The sequence below is a fragment of the Oncorhynchus keta genome, chromosome 7, assembly GCF_023373465.1.
Source record: "Oncorhynchus keta strain PuntledgeMale-10-30-2019 chromosome 7, Oket_V2, whole genome shotgun sequence".
Classification (NCBI taxonomy): Eukaryota; Metazoa; Chordata; class Actinopteri; order Salmoniformes; family Salmonidae; genus Oncorhynchus; species Oncorhynchus keta.
In genome coordinates, this window is record NC_068427.1 from 25,490,164 (window position 1) to 25,513,119 (window position 22,956).

The 22,956-nt window shown below is 43.8% G+C and overlaps 1 protein-coding gene across 6 annotated transcripts in view; it reads right to left on the reverse strand.

The window, feature by feature from the left end:
* LOC118386208 (protein dopey-2-like) overlaps positions 1–22,956 on the reverse strand; it is a 49,092-nt gene that overhangs the window by 23,932 nt on the left and 2,204 nt on the right. The window contains exons 2-11 of one of the 6 annotated variants that reach the window (XM_052522332.1): positions 20,493–20,750; positions 13,698–13,872; positions 12,390–12,571; positions 12,035–12,205; positions 11,708–11,897; positions 11,276–11,374; positions 10,995–11,118; positions 9,507–9,616; positions 9,179–9,290; positions 1,904–2,024 (exon numbers count right to left, since the gene is read on the reverse strand). In XM_052522332.1, the coding sequence (XP_052378292.1) occupies positions 1,904–2,024; positions 9,179–9,290; positions 9,507–9,616; positions 10,995–11,118; positions 11,276–11,374; positions 11,708–11,897; positions 12,035–12,205; positions 12,390–12,571; positions 13,698–13,835 (1,247 nt within the window). In that variant the 5' untranslated portion in view covers positions 13,836–13,872; positions 20,493–20,750. Of the gene's footprint in view, positions 1–1,903; positions 2,025–2,120; positions 2,140–2,216; positions 2,369–9,178; positions 9,291–9,506; positions 9,617–10,994; positions 11,119–11,275; positions 11,375–11,707; positions 11,898–12,034; positions 12,206–12,389; positions 12,572–13,697; positions 13,873–19,391; positions 19,682–20,492; positions 20,751–22,956 lie in introns of those variants that run through there. The other 5 variants (XM_035773748.2, XM_052522336.1, XM_052522334.1 and 2 more) reach the window with 5 other exon arrangements.

The window sequence follows — 22,956 nt, forward strand, 5'->3', positions numbered from 1 at the left end:
ATAAATAACATTCATTTATATATCAGTTTATTCTCCACTTACAGTGCCTTCAGAAAGTATTCACAACCCTTTACTTTTTACAACTGTTGTTGCGTTACAGCCTGAATTTAAAATGGATTCAATTGAGATTGTGTCACTGGCCTACACAATACCCCATAATGTCAAAGTGGAATGATGTTTTTTTTTAAATTTTTTACAAATTATACTGTTCAAAAATGTAAATGGAACAATGTCTAATAGTTTACTGACTTACAGTTCATATAAAGAAGTCAGTCAATTGAAATAAATTCATTAGGCCCTAATCTATGGATTTCAGTTGTCTGGGCAGGGGTGCATTAATGGGTGGGCCTTGGAGGTCATAGGCCCACCCACTGGGGAGCCAGGCCCGGCCAATCAGAATGAGTTTTTCCCCACAAAAGGGCTTTATTACATACTCCTAGTCCATCAGTTCATCAGGAAAAGTTCTGCTATTTTTTATTTCAGTGCGCCGAATACATCAGGTGAAATGCTTAAGCCCTAGCCAACAGTGCAATTTGTAAGTAAAAAAATAGGTATTAGGTAAACAATAGACAAGTAAAATGATAGTGAAAATAACAGTAGCGAGGCTATATACAGGTGGTACCGGTACAGAGTCAACGTGCGGGGGCACTGGTTAGTTGGGCTAATTAAATATGAAAAGCTGAAATGTCTTGAGACAATAAGTTTTCAAACCCTTTATGATAAGTTTACTTTGGATGGTGTATCAATACACCCAGTCACTACAAAGATGCAGACGTCCTTACTAATTCAGTTGCCGGAGAGGAAGGAAAACGCTCAGATTTCACCATGAGGCCAATGGTGACTTTCAACAGTTACATAGTTTAATGTCTGTGATAGGAGAAAACTGAGGATGGATCAACTACATTGTAGCTACTCCACAATACTAACCTAATTGACAGTGTAAAAAGGAAGCCTGTAAAGAATAAAACATATACCAAAACATGCATCCTGTTTGCAACAAGGCACTAAATACTGCAAAGAATGTGGCAAAGCAATTCATTTTTTGACCTGAATACAAAGTGTTGTGTTGTATAGGATTTGCCCCAAACATATTACTGAGTACCACTTTCCATATTTCCAAGCATAGTGGTGGCAGCATCATGTTATAGGTATGCTTGTAATCGTTAATTAATCAAATGTATTTGTAAAGCCCTTTTTACATCAGCAGATGTCAAAGTGCTTATACAGAAACCCATCCTAAAACCCCAAACAGGAAGCAATACAGATGTAGAAGCAAGGGGAGTTTTTCAGGGTAAAAAATAAATGGAATGGACAGGCAAAATCCTAGAGGAAAACCTAGTTCAGTCTGCATTCCACCAGACATTGGGATATGAATTCACCTTTCAGCAAGACAATAACCTAAAACACAAATATACACTGGGTCAAATATACACTGGAGTTGCTTACCAAGAAAGGGAATGTTCCTGAGTGGCCGAGTTACAGTTCTGACATGAATTTGCTTAAAAATCTATGGTAAGACCGGAAAATGGTTGTCTAGCCATGATCAAGAACAAATTTGACAGAGCTTAAAGAATTCTGAAAAGAATAATGGCAAATGTTGCACATTTCAGGTGTGGAAAGCTCTTAGAGAGTTACCCATTAAAAACTCAGATGTAATTACTGCCAAAGGTGGGGGTTGAATACTTCTCTAATCAAGACATATTAGGGTTTTATTTTTCATAAATGTTTTACCAATGTTATCATTTTTCTTCCACTTGGACAGAGTATTGTGTAGATCGTTTACAAAAAAATGACAATTAAATCCATTTGAATCTCACTTTGTAACACAACAAAATGTGGAAAAAGTCAAGGTGTGTGAATACTTTCTGAAGGCACAGTATCTCTTCCGCACCGGTCTTCTCACCTGGTTAGTTGTTTGCCCGTCAGGCCAGTGCTGGTGATAGACTCCTCTCCCAGCATCTCTCTGCAGTAGCTGTAGAACGCTCTCACTGCCTCCAACAACACACTGTCCACCACCAGAAGACCTGTTAGAGACCACAATCATCACTACACACTGCCCACCACCAGAGGACATGTTAGAGACCACCATCATCACTACACACTGTCCACCACCAGAAGACCTGTTAGAGACCACAATCATCACTACACACTGCCCACCACCAGAGGACCTGTTAGAGACCACCATCATCACTACACACTGTCCACCACCAGAGGACCTGTTAGAGACCACAATCATCACTACACACTGCCCACCACCAGAGGACCTGTTAGAGACCACCATCATCACTACACACTGCCCACCACCAGAGGACCTGTTAGAGACCACAATCATCACTACACACTGCCCACCACCAGAGGACCTGTTAGAGACCACCATCATCACTACACACTGTCCACCACCAGAGGACCTGTTAGAGACCACCATCATCACTACACACTGCCCACCACCAGAGAACCTGTTAGAGACCACAATCATCACTACACACTGCCCACCACCAGAGGACCTGTTAGAGACCACAATCATCACTACACACTGCCCACCACCAGAGGACCTGTTAGAGACCACCATCATCACTACACACTGCCCACCACCAGAGGACCTGTTAGAGACCACAATCATCACTACACACTGCCCACCACCAGAGGACCTGTTAGAGACACCATCATCACTACACACTGGCCACCACCAGAGGACCTGTTAGAGACCACCATCATCACTACACACTGCCCACCACCAGAGGACCTGTTAGAGACCACCATCATCACTACACACTGGCCACCACCAGAGGACCTGTTAGAGAACACCATAATCACAACACACTGTCCACCACCAAGAGGTCCTTAGAGAGACTATCATCATCATCATCACTACACACTACCAGAGGGCCTGAGAGGGACCACCATCATCCTCTTCATCACCACTACACTATCTACGAGCAGAGGGATTGAGACAGATGAAGAGAGATAGAAGGGAAGGGGTGGGGGGAGAGAGATAAGGCCTTAGGGAGGGGAGGTGTGTGTGTTTAGGCCTGAAGGTGTCTGCATGCTTCCCATCCGAAACGGTTTGTGCATACAGTGCATTCAGAAAGTATTCAGACCCCTTCCCTTTTTCCACATATTCTTACTTTACAACCTTATTCTAAAACAGATTAAATATTTGTTTTTCCCTCAATCTACACACAAAACCCCATATTGACAAAGCAAAAACAAGTTTAGACAATTTTGCAAATGTATTAAAAACAGATACCTTATTTACATAAGTATTCAGACCTTTTGCTATGAGACTCGAAATTGAGCTCAGGTGGATTCTGTTTCCATTGATCATCCTTGAGATGTTTCTACAACTTGATTAAGAGTCCATCTGTGGTAAATTCAATTGATTGGACATGATTTGGAAAGGCACACACCTGTCTAAATAAAGTTCCACAGTTGACAGTGCATGTCAGAGCAAAAACCAAGGCATGAGATCGAAGGAATTGTCGGTAGAGCTCTGAGAAAGGATTGTGTCGAGGCACTGATCTGGGGAAGGGTAACAAAACAATTATGCAGGATTGAAGGTCCCCAAGAACACTGTGGCCTCCATCATTCTTAAATAAAAGAGGTTTAGACCCACAAAGACTCTTTAAAGAGATGGCCGCCGGGCCAAACTGAGCAATCGGGGCCCTACTCGGCCTTGGTCAGGGAGGTGACCAAGAAACCGATGGTCACTTTGACAGACTTCCACAGTTCCTCTGTGGAGATGGGAGAACTTTCCAGAAGGACAACCATTTCTGCAGCACTGCACCAATCAGGCCTTTATGGTAGAGTGGCCAGATGAAAGCCACTCCTCAGTAAAAGGCACATGACAGGCCTCTTGGAGTTTGCCAAAAAGGCACCTAAAGACTCTCATACCATGAGAAACAAGATTGAACTTCTGGGCCTGAATGCCAAGCGTCACGTCTGGAGGAAACCTGGCACCATCTCTACGGTGATGTGTTGTGGCAGCATCATGCTGTGGGGAAGTTTATCAGCAGCAGGGACTGGGAGACTAGTCAGGATTGAGGGGAAGATGAACGGAGCAAAGTACAGAGATCCTTGATGAAAACCAGCTCAAGACCTCAGACTGGTGGCGAAGGTTCACCTTCCAACAGAACAACGCCCCTAAACACACAGCCAAGACAGAGTCCGGACTTGAACCCGATCGAACATCTCTGGAGAGACCTAAGAGTAGCTGTGCAGCGATGCTCCCCATCCAATCTGACAGAGCTTGAGGATCTGCAGAGAAGAATGAGAGAAACTCCCCAAATACAGGTGTGCCAAGCTTATAGCATCATAACCAAGAAGACTCACTGGTGTAATGCCAAAGGTTCTTCAACAAAGTACTGAGTAAAGGGTCTGAATACTTATGTAAATGCGATATTTATATTTTTTTATACATTTGCAAAAATGTATAAAAACCTGTTTTTGCTTTGTCATTATGGGGTATTGTGTGAGGATTGATAAGGGGGGAAAAAACTATATAATCCATTTTTGAATAAGGCTTTTAACGTCAAGGGATCTGAATACATTCGGAATGCACTGTATATTATGATGACATTTTGTGACGTTTTGTATTCGTTTTGGTCTTCGGAAAGTGTTTTTTCGGCTGTTCGTGCACGCAATATGTTTTTTTAGGCAAGCCGAAGTCTACTTGCCTTCGTCAGTAGGAATTCTTCAATGTTGTCATTCAAAGAAAGACAAATATTTTTCATGCTAATTTTTCACTTGTACTGCAACAAACATCTTAGTTAGATGTAAGATCTCCTCAGCAAAACTTTTAATGACATTTCTTGAGTTATCTATTTTTAGTAAATACTATTGCAACTTTTTCCTCGTTTTTCAAGCGGTCTTTTAAGGGAGTATGCAAGCACACTCATTCGACTAGGCACCAGCCGAACCGAAGCATTCGGAAGGCTTAAGGGAGGTGAGGTGTGTGTGTTTGGGCCTGTGGGAGGGGAGGTGGGTGTGTTTGGGCCTAAGGCTTTGCTTCATTCTATAGCTAGAGGACTCCTGATATCTCCAGGAGTGATGAGTATAATATTTTTCTTTATCTGTTGTTGTCTAGTACCGTCTTTTTGCTAGCTAGGGCCATTTACTTTAAGTGCTGCCTGTCTTCCCAGTAGCTTACTTGGTGTGTGAACTGCTGACTGCTCATAACTTGAAGATGATTATTGACACATAAACCAGGATTAAGGGGCAAGGCAATTTGTGACTCTTGTTGTTTTCATAATCAGTGGCTGTATTGGAGGGAGTAGTTTCTCCTCTCCTAGGTAGTCAGAGATTGGTACCGGGATGTGTGCTCTTCATCTTTGCAAGCAATTAGTATTAGTACTTCAGACTCCCCTGATTTCTAAGCGGCAGTCTAGTCGCAAAACGAAGATGGTCACCGAAATAAAAACGGTTCTGCTGAGTTGTTCGAGGAAGGAAAGAGAGGAAGGATCCATCCACACCACTATCTCACTTAAGTATCTTACCTAGTTATTTTCAGATCTCATTTTGCTCTTTTGTAGCTTTGACAACTACAATATGTGTGTGTTTTCTATACCTGTTCGCTCCTCTTCCTGGAGGCTTTACAGATGCTCCCCACCCCTTGGCTACAACCCATCTAATTTGGTGTACCCTGCACGCACAACCCTGGTCTCTGGCAGCGTTTGGAACTACCAGAGACTATGCTGCCCTTCAGTCCTTTTACTTTTTGTCCCTGACGGAGACATGGATCCCCCCAGAGAACACTGCTACTCCAGCTCCTCTCTCTTCATAGTTCGAGAGCATCTGGTCGTCACACAGGACTACTAATTTCTCCTAAGTGGAGACTTTGTATCATTTCAATTCCATGCGGTCACTGTCACTTGTTCACTCAAGCTTTACAATGATGTCACCTATTGCCCACCAGGTGTCCTTAAATAGTTCCCCAATGAGCTTGACACCTTGATTAAGCTAATTTCCTGACGATGGCTCACCGCTCTTCGTACTTGGCTACTTCAACCTAATTTCTTTCCAACTCTCTCTTTCCCCTCCTTGCCTCTTTTGACCTCACACTTTCCCAGTCCCCTCCCACTCACAAGGCAGACAATATGCTTGACCTTATCTTTACTAGAGGCTGTTTGCCTACTAATCTCACTGCAATCCCCCTCCAGGTCTCTGATCCCTACTTAGTTTCCTTTTCTGTCTCCCTTTCCTCCAACCATAGCCACCCAGATGATCATGCGCCATCGAAATCTTTGCACTCTCTCATCTTTCCCTTCTGCTAAATCCTTCTCCCTCCTGTCTCCTGATTCTACCTCTTCAACCCAACTTTCCTCCCTTTCCGCATCCTATTACTTGCCGATAAATCGGTCGACCTCTGGTGCATGGCCGATAAATTAGGGCCGATTTCAAGTTATAACAATCGGTAATCAGCCTTTTTGGACACCGATTATGGCCGATAACATTGCAATCCACGAGGAGACTGCATGGAAGGCTGACCACCTGTTACGCGAGTGCAGCATCAAAAGGACCTGTGGCTGCAAGGAGCCAAGATAAGTTGCTTGCTAGCATTAACTTATCTTGTAAAAAACAATCAATCTTAACATAATCACTAGTTAACTACACATAGTTGATGATATTACTAGGTTAACTAGCTTGTTCTGCGTGCATATAATCAATGCGGTGCCTGTTATTTTATCATCGAATCACAGCCTACTTCAATTTCGCCAAACGGGTGGTGATTTAACAAAAGCACATTCGCGAAAAAAGCACAATCGTTGCACAAATGTACCTAACCATAAACATCAATACACTGAAGTATATATTTTTTAAACCTGCATATTTAGTTAAACGAAATGCATGTTAGCAGGCAGTATTAACTAGAGAAATTGTCACTTCTCTTGCGTTCAGTGCAAGCCGAGTCAGGGTATATGCAGCAGTTTGGGCCGCCTGGCTCGTTGCGAACTGTGTGAAGACCGTTTCTTCCTAACAAAGACCAATTAATTTGCCAGAATTTGACATAATTATGACATAACGTTGAAGGTTGTGCAATGTAACAGCAATATTTAGACTTAGGGTTGCCACACGTTTGACAAAATACGGAACGGTTCCGTATTTCACTGAAAAAATACCATATTAATGACCAAAGGCTCGTATTTCTGTGTGTTTATTATATTATAATTAAGTATATGATTTGATATTTGATAGAGCAGTCTGACTGAGCGGTGGTAAGCAGCAGCAGGCTCGTAAGAATTCATTCAAACAGCACTTTACTGCGTTTGCCAGCAGCTCTTAGCAATGCTTGAAGCACAGCGCTGTTTATGACTTCAAGCCTATCAACTCCCAAGATTAGGCTGGCAATACTAAAGTGCCTATTAGAACATCCAATGGTCAAAGGTATATGAAATACAAATGGTATAGAGAGAAGTAGTCGACACGTCATAATTCCTATAGTAACGACTCATGTTAAAACGAACCATGTTAAAAGGAAGCGTTCATATGTTCTCATGTTCTGAGCAAGGAACTTAAACGTTAGCTTTTTTACATGGCACATATTGCACTTTTACTTTCTCCTCCAACACTGTTTTTGCATTATTTAAACCAAATTGAACATGTTTCATTATTTATTTGAGACTAAATAGATTTTATTTATGTATTTTATTAAGTTAAAATAAAAGTGTTAATTGTTCATTCAGTAGTGTTGTAAATGTCATTATTACACACATACATATTTTAAAATCGGCCAATTAATTGGCCCTCCAATAATCGATATCTGTCAACCTCTAACTTGCACTGTACCCTTTCCTCCCGGTCGGCTTGGGAGGAAAGGGGACTAAACTTCCGGACGACCTATCAGCCTTTCACTCCCTCCTCTCTACCTTTGCTTCCTCTGTATCCACTGCTAACTCCAATTTCAATCACTCTAAATGTCAAGCTTCTGCCTCTAATCCTAGGAAACTCTTTTCAACCTTCTCCTCCCTCCCTCCCTCCCTAATCCTCAACCCCCTTCCCCTACGTGGAGGACTTTGTCAACCACTTTAAAAAGAAGGTTGACGACATCCGCTCCACATTCACTCAGCATATTGAGTCCACTGGTCCCACTCACACAATTACCCTACGCCTTGACCTCTTTATCCCCTCTCTTTCCAGGGTGAAATCCTGAGACTAGTGAGGTCCGGCCACCAGACAACTTGCCCACTCAATCCCATCCCCTCTTAAACAGTCAGGCTTCAAGATGGGTAACTCAACCGAGACTGCTCCTCTGTGTAACAGAGGCTCTCTGCACTGCCAAAGCTGACTCTCTCTCCTCTCTCATCCTCCTAGATCTATCCACTGCCTTTGACACCATGAACCATTAGACCTCCTCTCCACCCTCTCAGGGTTAGGCGTCTCAGGCTCTGCACACTCTTGGATTGCATCCTACCTGGCAGGCTGCTTCTACCAGGTGACGTGAAGAGGATCTGTGTCTGCACCAGGTGGCGACACATCTCTGCGTGCCTGGCAGATACACTCCCCCTTTGATAACTCCATGGTGTCCCCCTACCAGAGTGCAAAGAACCTTGGCGTGACCCTGGACAACATCAAAGCAGTGACTCGCATCCTGCAGGTTCATGCTGTACAACATCCATAGTGTATGAGCCTATCACACATAGGAAGCGCCGCAAGTCCTTATCCAGGCACTTGTCATCTCCCGTTTGGACTACTGTAACTCGCTGTTGGCTGGGCTCCTGACTTGTGCCATCAAACCCCTGCAAATTATCCAGAACGCTGCAGCCCACCTGGTGTTCAACCTTCCAAAGTTCTCCCATGTCACCCCGCTCTTCCGCACAATCCACTGGCTTCCAGTCGAAGATCGCATCCACTACAAGACCATCGTACTTGCCTACGAAGCAGCAAGAGGCACTGCCACTCAATACCTTTAGGCTATGCTCAAACCCTACACCCCAACCCGAGCACTCTGTTCTGCCACCTCTGGTCTCTTGGCCCTCCAAATTATGACTGTGATATGTGGTTGTCTCACCTAGCTATCTGAAGATGAATGCACTAAACGTAAGTCGCTCTTGATAAGAGGGTCTGCTAAATTACTAAAAAGTCAAATGTAAAGAAGAAGAGGTGTGTGTGTGTGTGTGTGTGTGTGTGTGTGTGTGTGTGTGTGTGTGTATGCCTGAAGGAGGGGAGGTGTGTGTGTGACTACCTATCTCTGGCTTATCCATTAGGCTGATGATGATGCGGAAGGGTTGGAGATAACCAATCACGCTCTCCGGGTCTGCCTCCACATCTTTCTGATTCAGGATGTTGATCAAAGCCTAAGTACAGAGAGACAGAGTACACACATACATACACAAGGTTATACCACCGGTTATTGACAGAAACAATGTGACCTTGGATTCAATGTTTTCGTATTTGAATGAGTGACTTGCATTTAAAGGGCAGGTGTTTTTCGAGAAGTCCTTTGTGAGGTTTAATCCTCTGTAACAGTATGATATATATAACTGCTCAACAGTAGTGTTAGTGTGTCTGACCTGCACTAGGAGTTCTCTGGAGTGGGTGTTGAAGTAGAAGGCTGTGTGTTCCTCCATGGAGATGGAGAGGTCAGGGTCTGCAGCAATCATACCCCCCTTAATGTCTGTGCCTGGCGAACAGCAACACACACACAGTAATTTACAGAGCCTTCAGAAAGTATTCACACCCCTTGACTTTTTCAACATTTTGTTGTTACAGCCTAAATAGAAAATTGCTTTAAAAAAATTAAAAGAATTACACTGACCAACACCCCATAAAGTGGAATTATGCTTTTCAAAATGTTTACTAATTAACTACTAATAACACTGGATGGTGTATCAATACACCCAGTCACTACAAAGATACAGGTGACCTTCCTAATTCAGTTACCAGAGAGGAAGGAAACCGCTCAGGGATTTCACCATGATGCCAAGGGTGAGGATGGATCAACAACATTGTAGTTACTCCACAATACTAAACTAATTCCAAAACATGTATCCTGTTTGTAACAAGGCACTAAAGCGAAACTGCAAAAAAAATGTGGCAAAGCAATAAAAACAAATTGTCCTTAATACAAAGTATTATGTTTGGGGCAAATCCAATACAACACATTACTGAGTACAATTCTCCATATTTTCAAGCAAAGTGGTGGCTGTATCATGTTATGGGTATGCCTGCAACCGTCATGGACTGGGGAGTTTTTCAGGATAAAAAAAATACATTCAATGGAGCTAAGCACAGGCAAAATCCTATCAGAAAACCTGGTTCAGTCTGCTTTACACCAGAGACTGGGAGATGAATCCACCTTCCAGAAGGTTAATAACCTAAAACACAAGGCCAAATCTACACTAGTTGCTTACCAAGAAGACAGTGAATGTTCTGGAGTGGCCAAGTTACAGTTTTGACTTAAATCTACTTGAAAATCTATGGCAAGATCTGAAATGTTTTATCTAGCAATGATCAACAACCAATTTGACAGAGCTTGAAGAATTTTGAATAGAATAATGGGCAAACGTCGCCCAATCCAGGTGTGGAAAGCTCTTAAGAGACTTGCTCAGAAAGACAGCTGTAATCGCTGCTAAAGGTGCTTCTACAAAGTATTGACTCAGTGGTGTGAATACTTAAGTAAATGAGATCTCTCTGTATTTCATTTTCAATACATTTCTAAAAACATGTTTTGTGTGTAGAAAAAAATAAATATATTTAATACATTTTTAATTCAGACTGTAACAACAAAATATTGAATAAGTCAAGGGGTATGAATACTTTTTGAAGACACTGTATAATAAGTCATACATTTTTGTCTCTGAAAGGCAAGGGGTAAAGAATTGAAGCTATATGGATAAATGTATTACATAGACTTTAACGACATTAGCTACTAAAGCAACTCAAGCTATTATTAGCTACACAGTGAACTATATTCAGGCCTATTGCTGGAATAGGACTCAAAGCCATAACTTCATTGCATGTGGGTGTGTGTGTGGTGAATGTCTATCCACAGTAGCTACCTAGCAGCCAGGCGTAGAGGCGTCTGTTGAGGGACATGTCTCTGCGGAGCAGCGTGAGGGAAGCAGCAGACACCACTGTGATCGTGTCCTCCCTGGTCATAGGAATACTGCCTTCTGTTGGATCCTGAGAGAACAACAGGTACAGAGGGGGCACAGAGAGGAGGAAGAAGGAGTTAATGAAGAGGGAGAAGGAAACAGTAGTGGATGAAGATAAGAGAGGCAGAGAAGGAAGAGTTGGAGGAGGAGCGTGGGGAAGTGGAGGAGCAGGAAAAGTTACTCACCAGGCAGGTGGCCAAGGAGAAGAAGTATATCAGGATCTCCAACATGTTCCTCTGCACCAGAACATTAGAGTCCTGCAGAGACAGACACAACGCCTTCATCTGGAAGAGAGAGGAAAGGAAAGGGAGATACCTAGTCAGTTGTACAACTGAATGCGTCTTCCGCATTTAACCCAACCCCTCTGAATCTGAGGTGCGGGGAGCTACCATCCACGTCTTCGGCGCCCGGGGAACAGTGGGTTAACTGCCTTGCTCAGGGGCAGAACGACAGATTTTTACCTTGTCAGCCTGGGGATTCGATCCAGCAACCTTTCGGTTACTGGCCCAACGCTCTAACCACTAGAGGGAGAGACCAGTTCTACAACATATCCAACATGGCAGACACATCCCGACACTCATACTCATATTAACATGTGGAAACACACATCAACTCACCACCAAGCGGTTGTTATAGCCCAGCATGCATCTCTGCTGGCGCGGTGGGGTGAAGCGGTCGAAGTGTGTGACAATGAAGAGAGAGGCGGGTAGCCGGACCAGAGGGCTGACCAACACACTGCCCCACAGAGCCCCATAGAACACTTGCTGGCCCACTAACAGAGACAGCCTCAATAGCAACGCATCCGTCCTGGACAGAGAAGGGAGAGAGATCAAAGTTTAAGATAGTGGGAAAAGGAAGAGGATATGTTATATTATGCAAATATTTATGGGAGAGATATTTTTTTAGCTCCGTTTAGATACACAGGTACATGTGTGTGTGTGTACCTGTCATAGACATCAGCCCCCTCCTCCAGGCCAGGCAGTAGTCCAGTGATGAAGGCCTGTAGGCTGGGCAGTAAGGCCCTCTGTAGAGGGAGGTAGTAGCGCTCATACAAGGTCAACAGGGCTGGCTTCACCGCCATCGCAGCATGGCCCAGCAACGGGAACAGTCCTGAGCTAAAACACACATGACAGAGATCAATACAACACACTAACTCATACAGTACAGGTGAACAACACACAAATCCCCCCAAAACACACTAACATTGTTCAATAGGCCTTCAAACAAATCAGGACAATAGACAGGCATGCATATGCACACACACAAAATGGGTTAGACTGATTCGCACAAGTCCCACACCTGTAGATGAAGAGGTCCTTGGCCAGCCATTTGGTGCCGATGATCTTGAAGATGATCTCATAGGTCTCTAAGGCCTTGAGGTGCACTCCACTGGGCAGAGCCGGGTGCAGACACTGGGCCAGACGCTTCCCAATGATCAGCCTCTGGGGCAGCAGAGAGTAGCGCAGGTTACTTTGCAGGGCCTAGGGGGACGGACAGTGAGAGATATGCCAGTGGTGCGTGTTAGTGGTATGTGTTTTAATGAATATCAAAGAAATACGTAATTCATTGGTAATTATTGTATAGTTACCATGCTACTTTGTAATTGGCTTTGTTTACTTGACAGATTAATGCTAAAGTGGCCTGAAAGAATCCTCATTCATTCACACACAGCACCTAGACACACACAGATCAAGACACGGCCATTCTACCATAACACTCCTTAGCAAACATCCTTCTTCCTAAATGTGTCACAAGCAGGGACCTACTAGTGTCCAAAGTCCCATTTCGGTGGAGCAGGGGACAGAGAGTCAGGCCATGTATTCTGGGCTACTGAAGTAGAACAATTTACGAGAAACTTGAAACGGAGTGCCTGCAAAAGCAATCTATACACACTATATTTTAGGTCAATAAGAGTTTGAATAATGTGAATGGTAAATACATTATTCAGTGAAAGGGATAGTCTATCATCCTCTCCATTGAATGATTGGGGGATAAGTGAATCAACACTGATGTAGGATAATTTTTAGAAACTCAATTGATAGATTTGGAATGTTTTCCATCTCCCAGTCCACTGATCCTGGAGCCAGATCCAGATAGAACCAGATGCAACCATGGCAATGCCAGCAAGGCCAGATAAGTGACTGTAGGTAGTGACTGGGCTCAGAGCCAGAGAGTCACTCACACACAGACACACACCCATGAAGTCTTACACACATATAATATGCATGCTGTTGAGTTTAAAATTGCTGAAAGTAGCAAAAACAATTTCCTGCTTTGTTTACAGAACGTTTAAAAACTGACACTTCCACATGCAAATGCTCTCAATGCAAACCAACATACACAAAATAACTAATAAAACACTAATGGCAATACACTGATCAAGAGACCAATGGCCTGTCTAACTCGTCAATGCAAAAAAATAAGCAGTGCTCTTCTACTCTGCCAGGACACAAACACACTGAGGAAATGCAAACCAGAATGGAAATACAACTGAATGCACCACTGAGTAATTTCATCTGTCACACCATGGGTGCAACTCAATATTATAGAGTGTCTGGATGTCTGACCTCCAGACTCAATATATTGTACCAGCCTTGCCATCCATACCTTGTTGAGTTTGCCCAGAGAGGAGATGAGGTCAGCCCACTCGCTGGACGACTCAAAGTTCCGCAGGGATTTCTCGATGACCGCCGCGTAGCTACGGTAACGGTAGTCATTCTGCAGCTCCTGCTCCTCGGGATCCATGATGCCTCACTCACACCCCAGCATACTCAGCCTGTGTCTGGGGAAAGAGGGAGGAAGGGGAGCAGAGGAGGATAGGGAGAGAGGGGGAGACAGAACAGAGAATTGTTGTCAGACATGAATCCCTACACCAAAATCATGTCCAATAGGCTACATGTACTTGAAATGTTTTGATACGGTGTAACCTAATGAACACAACCCTGAACCCAGATCTCTGTTTGTAGCATGTTGCAGAGGGGTTTCTCTTGCAAACGTGGTTTGATATGCTCACAGTCACACATGCACACACACATGCAGGAATCACAATGTGCTCAATCATGAATGGGTCTGCTCTGTTCTGCTCTGCCTGGCTTGTCTTGAATTCTGAGAAAGATGGGAGAGGGAGGAGTGTGTACAATAGACAACTGGTATTTAGGACACACGGCGAATAATTCCTGTTTACCCCATTTACACGTGCTCCCAGAGGAATAAACATCAGGGCCCATATTCACAAAGTGTCTCAAGATAGAAGTGCTGATCTAGGAGTAGTTTAGCCTTTTAAATCATGATGAATAAGATGGGAGCACTCTTACTCTTGAGATGATTTGTGAATACTGGAGCAAATAATGCCCACAGATGCTTGCTATGACAACCAGTGGGATAACGAGTCCTTTGAAAGATCTCAAATGGAAACCTCATCCTCGATATGCTTAGGCTTAAAGTCAATAAAACCATTTATTCAGCTAGCAAAAATATTTGGTTTAACTGTGTTATGATCAGATGGCTCTTCTGCAGTGGCATAGTTGTTTTGTGTGTGTGTGTGTGTACTATGTCAATGTAATAGAGCAGAGAGAGAGGGACTAACAGAGACAGGACAGGATTAGAGCAACAGAGACATCTGGACTTACTTTGGGAGAGAGAGAGAGAGGCTTTAACATGGGCAAAGCCTGCCCAACACGTGCCTGACAACACACACACAATATTATGCTTATAAAAACACATTATCATGAGTTCCCTGGTTGTTTCGTTAAAGACACGAGCACTGCCACATGGGGGGAGTCTCATTCTGGTCACGCTATGTCAGTACAGTAGCAGGTCAGCTTACCTCTGGAAATAATTCCTCCATTAACAGAATAACAGTGAGGAAGCACTATAAAAACTCAATGCCTTGAGCCATGGAAACAGGAGAGAACATGGTGCTGCTGAGCAACAATAACATGGCAGCCAGTAACCAAGTCAGAGTAAATGTCGACGACAAAGTGGTCTACCAATACATGCTCTACCCTAATCACTCTGTCTGGGGTATACCTGCACACACCCCAAGCTCAGAACCCATATCCCTCCCCTCTATATGTGTAATAACCTAGCTCTCTGTGTCTGTGTGTTAGAGGCTGTGTGTATAGTGAGATCACAGGCACACTCAGTCGGTTGATTAAATTAGTGCCATCTCAGGTCAACATGTCTAGTCTGGGTTCTAATGGACAGGAGCTAGCTAGGGGCTGCTTTTGTTTGTTTGCCAGCCTTAGCATTCTTTATCTGCCTGACTCCTCCACAACATTGATCTGCAATGTGTTTCCTGGAAACAAAATGAGCAGACACATTGACACACATGGATTGACTTGATAATATACTAGGACTATCTCCTTTAAATCTAGGCCTATTTCTGTCTCTGTTTCTCTCTAAACCTTTATCTCAGACAAGCTTAGGGATTTGTAGACAGAAAGGTTGACAAAGAGACCGACGGGAAAGTTTGCCGATGGCACGACGGTGGTAGGCCTGATCACCAACGATGATGAAACAGCATATAGGGAGGAGGTCAGAGACCTGGCAGTGTGGTGCCAGGACAACAACCTGTCCCTCAACGTCAGCACGACAAAGGAGCTGATGGTGGACTATGTGAACCGAAGGGCTGAGCACGCCCCCATTCACATGGACGGGGCTGTAGTGGAGCAGGTCGTGAGCATCAAGTTCCTCTGTGTCCACATCACTAAGGATCTATCGTGGTCCAAACACACCAACACAGTCATGAAAAGGGCATGACAATGCCTCTTCCCCCACAACAACACCTTAAAAACCTCAAAATGTTCTACAACTGCACCATTGAGAGAATCTTGACTGGTCTAGTCCATCACTGGGGCTGAACTCCCTGCCATCCAGGACCACTATACCAGGCGGTGTCAGAGGAAGGCCTTTAAAAATGGTCAAAGACTCCAGCCATCCAAGTCATACTGTTCTCTCTGCTATCGCAAGGCAAGCGGTAACGATGCACCAAGTTTGGAACAAACAGGACCCTGAACAGCTTCTACCCACAAGCTATAAAACTGCTAAATAGTTAGTTAAATAGTTAAAGTTGCACTATGCAGAAATCGCACTGCCATTTCGTGGTTACTAAAACTAATAGTTTGCCTAATTTCAGTTTATGTGTCAAAATAAGCTAGTATAGTGTAGAGAATTATTGTACCATTTGAACCACTGTGAAATATATTTTCCAAAACCAAAAATATTGTTGTTTCATCTGGTGTATAAAATCGAAAGTAAAAGACACAAAAACAAAACTTAAGAAGGGGAAGCACAGTAACAGTGCAAATAGAACAGATCTACCGCGTCTTAGACTTGCTTTCAAGTGGAATTATAACTCACATTTCTATATCAATTTGGTCGGGTCACCCAAAAAGTTCGATATTGCCACTTTGACCAACTAGCTACCAGGACTATCCGCATTGACCCTTTTTGCACTAACTTCCTTTGACTCATCACATACACTGCTGCTACTTTTCACTATCTGTCACGTCATTCCTAGTTATATGTACATATCTATTACTTCGTACCCCTGCACATCGACTCGGTACGGGTACCCCTAGTATATAGCCAAGATCATCATTACTCATTGTCTATCGATTATTACGGGTTTTTACTTTTCTATTTTTATTCCTCTATTTTCTTTCTCTCTGCATTGTTGGGAAGGGCCCGTAAGTAAGCATTTCACTGTTAGTCTACACCTGTTGTTTACAAAGCATGTGACAAATAAAATTAGATTTCATTTGAATTGGAGTAAGAGAGAGAGAGGGAGAGAGCTATAAGGAGGAGTATTATATCACTGAGAGGGGAATCCTGGCTTATGAGTAAGCAGAAGTGGCGTTGACAGAAACTTAACACATGTCCTCATCTCCTGACCAACCTTGAATAACACACCCTCACCCACTAAATCACTCCCAAACTCAACGCATTACACAGATTAACTGACTTACTACTTTTGTACATACACCTACACACACACACAGTATGACTTTAGCATGTACGTGAACTGACTGACTATAGTCTGTCTAGCTCTGGTCAGATATCAGAACAGATAAGATGTGAATTGAATATTCTCTATCACAGCTGTGGCCATTGGACTAGGGCAGACCCCAATTAGTCAACTGGTTGATTGGTTGAGCTCCACTTTAATACAGATTCTGGATCAGAACATCTCCTTTAAGAGGCTGGGTCAGTACTATCCCCAAACTGAGTGAAAAGGCCAGCCTCATTACAGCTGCTGACACATCCAAACATCTTCAGTCAGGTTCATTCCCCCCCCCCCCTTTCTGTCTCACTCTCCCACCTTCTGCTAATGTGGTATGTTCTCTCCTGTCAAGAGAAGTGAAGAAGAAAAGGGAATACCTAGTCAGTTGTACAATTTAATGCATTCAATTGAAATGTGTCTTCCGCATTTAACCTAACCCCTCTGAATGAGAGGTGTTGGAGCTGCCTTAATCAGCATTGCTCAGGGGCATAACTACAGATTTTTACCTTGTCAGCTCTGGGATTTGATCCACTGGCCCAACACTCCTACCTGCCAGGCTACCTGATTTGTATGCAATGTGAACATCAGGTGCAGAAATACAGGCTGCCTGCATAGCACAACCTCAAGCCTGTCAAGTGACCTACTAAAACCCTCTGCAAACAGAGGGATACAAATATCTTTCACAAAACTGATTTTATTAGCTTCCTGGAATATTTATCTAGTCATAAACTATTGTTTGAATTCAAACAAGGAAATGTAGATATTTAGGCCTACATCGCGTTAATACTGAAACGCATTGCTGTGTGGCCCAAAGTTGCATTTCAACACACAATAATACCTGGAGCGGCCTATCAGACACTCATTCTCCATCTCGTGAACATACTGATAGGGAGCTGGGAGTGCTTGTGGTAGGCCTGCAACGTTTGCTCCTGAAGGGGAAAGGAGACTGTGTGTTTAGAGGGTGGACTCACTACCAGCTGATTTAGGGACACAAACCCAATAGGCAATGCAAAGAGATATCAGTCACCTGATTGTGACACCATGAAACTGACTACCATATAGCATATGACTATGCCTTGTGAGACTAGGCCTATAAAATGAATAGGACAGGCTAGAACTTCTAGGATGGGACAGACACTGCTGTTAAAGACTGAGTCATGGCAGCTCTATGGCTCTGAATGTGACTCTATAGACACGACTGCATTATGTAAGATGGCCTCGTCAAAGAGCAAATCAGGGATTTCCATCTGTCTGTGTGTGAGAAAGAGAATGAGAAACGTTTTCATCCAATTAGATGTTGTTAGCAACGTGTAAAGTGTTGGTCCCATGTTTCATGAGCTGAATAAAATATCTTTCCATACACACAAAAAGCATATTTTTTGCACAAATTTCTTTACATTCCTGTTAGTGAGCATTTCTCCTTTGCCAAGATAATCCACCTGAACGTTGTGGCATATCAAGAAGCTGATTAAACAGCATGATCATTACACTGGTGCACCTTATACTGGTTACAATAAAAGGCTACTCTAAAATGTCATACAACACAATTCTACAGGTCTTAAGTTTAAAGGGAGTGTGCAATTGGCATGCTGACTGCAGGAATGTCCATGAGAGCTGTTGCCAGATAAGTGAATGTTCATTTCTCTACCATAAGCTGCCTCCAACGTCGTTTTAGAGAAATTTGCAGTGCATCCAACAGGCCTCACGATAGCAGACCACGTGTAACAATGCCAGCCCAGGACCTCCACATCCTGCTTCTTCACCTGCAGGATGGTCTGAGACCAGCTACCCGGACAGCTGATGATACTAACGAGTATTTATACCTGTAGTAAAGCCCTTTTGTGGGGAAAAACTCATTCTGATTGGCTGAGTCTGGCTCCCAGGCCCACCCAAGATTCTGCTGCTTCTTCATCTTTCCAATGTTGTTAATAAAGCTCCAGACTCAGTGCAACAATGTTACAATAACTGAGATTGAATGGTTGTTGATGTTGCAGAGAAATAATTAAAATAGCGTGCACGCGGCACTGCATCATGTCCCGGTTGTCCACCGAGTCAAAGGAATTAGGGTAGAACTATATTTAGAGAATATTGATTCACAACAGGAAAACGTGAACTGGGGAGAAAACACATGCCAATTTAAATTGAAATATGGTGATTTCAATGTGCTATATACAGTGATTTATAGGCCTATATTATTAGCTACACCCCGTACATTTTTATTCTCACCAAACCCGCACCTAATGTTGCGGTAAACAAAAAAACACAAGGTGCATCATATGGGTGCATCAATGACTCACCAACTGCAAAACAAGCTCGGGTTTGAGCTGACCATTCGCGTGCGTCCAACAAATGTCACTAAATCCCGGGAAACCGGCGAATGTTAACGGTTCTGGGTGTAGCGTCCGTTCTGTAACTGAAGCTTTGAGAAACCGTCAACCAACCGTTAGGTGGGGGGGTGCGTTTCCAATTTCTCTCGTGCAGATCATGCTAAACGCAACAGGGTGGAAAGCCCAAACTCAGCTGATTCACAGAGAGCGATTGGAGCACGGAGAGCGCACTTCCTGATCTTCGGAGGGGTGGAGTGTGGAGCTCCTTGACAGTTTAGGTGTAGTATTTATCTTCACAAGCTAAAAGCCCCTCACAATGTCAGTTACTAGTATTCACAATGAATGAATAAGCGATTCAGCCGAGTTAGGTAAACCTGTTTCTTGAGTTCAGCGTTCAAATCAGAAATGATGTATCTTTTTTCACTGGCACCCCCGGTGTTGGTACATTCCAGGATATGCGACGTTTACAAACCTCTCACTTCACTGTCAGATATTTGGTCAAAGCTGGGGTAAAGAGCATTAACAAAAATAACTGCAAACATACTGTATCTGTTTCTTTGTTATTTAATAATCGTGTATTACATTGAACAGTCCTTTTTGAGACAATGAAGTGACTTGTTTAATCAAAGATAATACTAGCTATTCAGTGCACAACCTATCCTCTGGCCCTGTAAACAAATGAGACACATTAACATGGTTGTTTAATGTAGGATGGCAAGGAGCCTAGTGGTTAGAGCGTTGGCCCAGTAAGTAAGGTCACTGGTTTGAATACTTGAGCCAACAAGGTGAAAAATATATAATTTGCACCGTACTACTATTTTAAAAAACAAACATTTTTTTACTAGGCAAGTCAGTTAAGAACAAATTCTTATTTTCAATGACGGCCTAGGAACAGTGGGTTAACTGCCTGTTCAGGGGCAGAACGACAGATTGCGTACCTTGTCAGCTCGGGGATTCGAACTTACAACCTTTCGATTACTATTCCAATGCTCTAACGGTTAGAGTCTAACCACTAGGCTACCCTGCCGCTCCACTATGGCTGTCCCAGTAAAACAACATATTTCACTGCACCTGTAATAAGGTGTACAGGTGTGTCCAACCCCTCCGTGGGCGTCCTAGTCCCGTTGGTATAGGTAATGTCAGCCCGGGCAGCAGGGGTTTAGCTGGATCCTCTCTGGGGTGTCTCTAAGAGCCATCAGGCCTATTTTGGACAACCCATAGCCAGAATTTGGCCAGTTCTTGCTGACGTGGTCTCCAGCTTTGGCCTCGGCAACAAAGCACTTAATCAGAGCCACTAGCTCCTCCTCTGCGATGTCATTTCTGCAGGGCCTGGAGGTCCAGAGAACACACATGGAGAGGAAGAAGCGCATGTTACTGGTGGCGAAGAATTTGGTTTAGAGCACATATGTCAGAGTCAAGGCCCGCGGGCCACATCCGGCCCGCGAGAAGGTTTTTTACGGCCCCTGGGATGATCTTGATTTATTATTAGAACCGGCCCGCAGACCGCAGCAAGCCGGCAGCCCGCAGATCTTTTACACGCACCAATACTACATTTCCCACAATGCAACGGTGACGCACCGAGCAGTAGGCTGCTTCATTTCAATATTTATTGGCACAGCAGTTGTCAGCATCACAGTAAAATTAACTTTCAGATACCCATCAAAAATGGCAAAACGGAAGGTGGACACTGAGAACCGGGGTTTCAAACAAGGTGGGAGTCGGAGTATTTGTTCACGGAGGTAGCTGGAAAACCTGTGTGTCTTCTGTGTGGAGAAAGTGTGGCGGTACTGAAAGAGTATAATCTGAGACGACATTATGAAACGAAACACGCGGACAAAAACAAGAATATGGACATGGAACAAAGGCTACAAAAGGCAGAGGAATTAAAACGAGGCCTCAAATCTCGACAGGCTCTGTTCAAAAAGCCAAATCACAAGGCCAGGCTGCTGTCAAGGCCAGTTTTATTTTGGCAGAAGAGATCGCTAAATCAGCCCGGCCATTTACGGAGGGGGATTTCATCAAAAACTGCATGATTAAAGTTTGTGACGAAGTTTGCCCAGAAAAAAGGCAACTCTTTTTAAATGTGAGTCTGAGCAGAAACACCATTGCCGAGAGAATAGACCAGTTGTCCATCAATCTAAAAGAGCAGCTTGTGAAAAAGGGAAAAGATTTCATTGCATATTCCTTGGCTGTGGATGAGAGCACCAACATTTCTGACATTGCCCAGTTGTCAATTTTCATCCGCGGAGTGGACTCCAGCCTAAGCGTGACAGAGGAGTTTTTGGCTTTACGTCCTATGCATGGCACAACTACGGGGCATGATTTGTATGAAGAGGTGTCAAGATGTGTAAATGAGATGGAGCTGCCTTGGGAAAAACTCGTGGGTTTGACAACCGACGGAGCACCTGCGATGTGTGGACACAGGAGCGGACTGGTGGCGAAGATACGGGAAAAGATGCAAGAGGAAAACGCGACAGGTGAGCTGACAGCTTATCATTGTATCATACACCAGGAAGCGTTGTGCGGTAAAGCCTTGAAAATGGAGCATGTAATGAGCATCATCACGCGCACAGTTAACTTTATCAGAGCCAAAGGTTTGAATCACCGCCAGTTCAAGGCATTTCTGACGGAGTTAGAAACGGAGCATGGTGATTTGCCTTATCACACAGAGGTGCGATGGCTAAGCCAGGGAAAGGTGCTTCAAAGATGTTTCGAGCTTCGTGAGGAGATTTGTCTGTTCTTGGACAGCAAAGGGAAAGACACAACACAACTCCGAGACGAAATGTTTCTGTGTGAAATGGCTTTTCTGTGTGACATTACGAGTCATCTGAATGCAATGAACTTGCAGCTGCAGGGTCGGGATCGTGTCATCTCTGATATGTACAGTACAGTGAAGGCATTTAAAACCAAACTGACTCTGTGGGAGACGCAGATGCGGAAAGAAAATTTGAGCCACTTTCCCAGCTGCCAGACCATGAAAGAGAAGCTCTCTACCAGTGCGTTCCCGAGCGCACAGTTGGCTGATAAAATAGGTATGCTTGCCGCTGACTTTCGACGCCGATTTGCTGACTTTGAAGCACAAAAAAGCAGGTTGGAACTGCTCGGTAACCCATTTGCTGTTGACGTGGAAAGCTCACCACCAAACCTCCAAATGGAGTTGATTGACCTCCAATGCAATGATGCACTGAGGGCAAAATATGCGGCAGTGGGTGCTGCGGAGTTCGCCCGTTTCCTCCCCGACACAATGCCCCAGCTGCGCATCCAGGCTGCTCAAACGTTGTCTATGTTTGGCAGCACATACCTGTGTGAACAACTGTTTTCTTTGATGAACTTGAACAAAACATCACACAGAAGTCGACTTACTGCTGAACACCTCCACTCAATTCTGAGGATTTCCTCAGCTCAGAGCCTTACCCCGAACATTGATGAACTTGTGGAAAAGATGGGACACCACCAAGTATCACCCTCAACCTCAAACAAGTGAACATTACTGTGCAATCACATATTTAGAGTTTTTACTCAGTTCAAGTTTAAA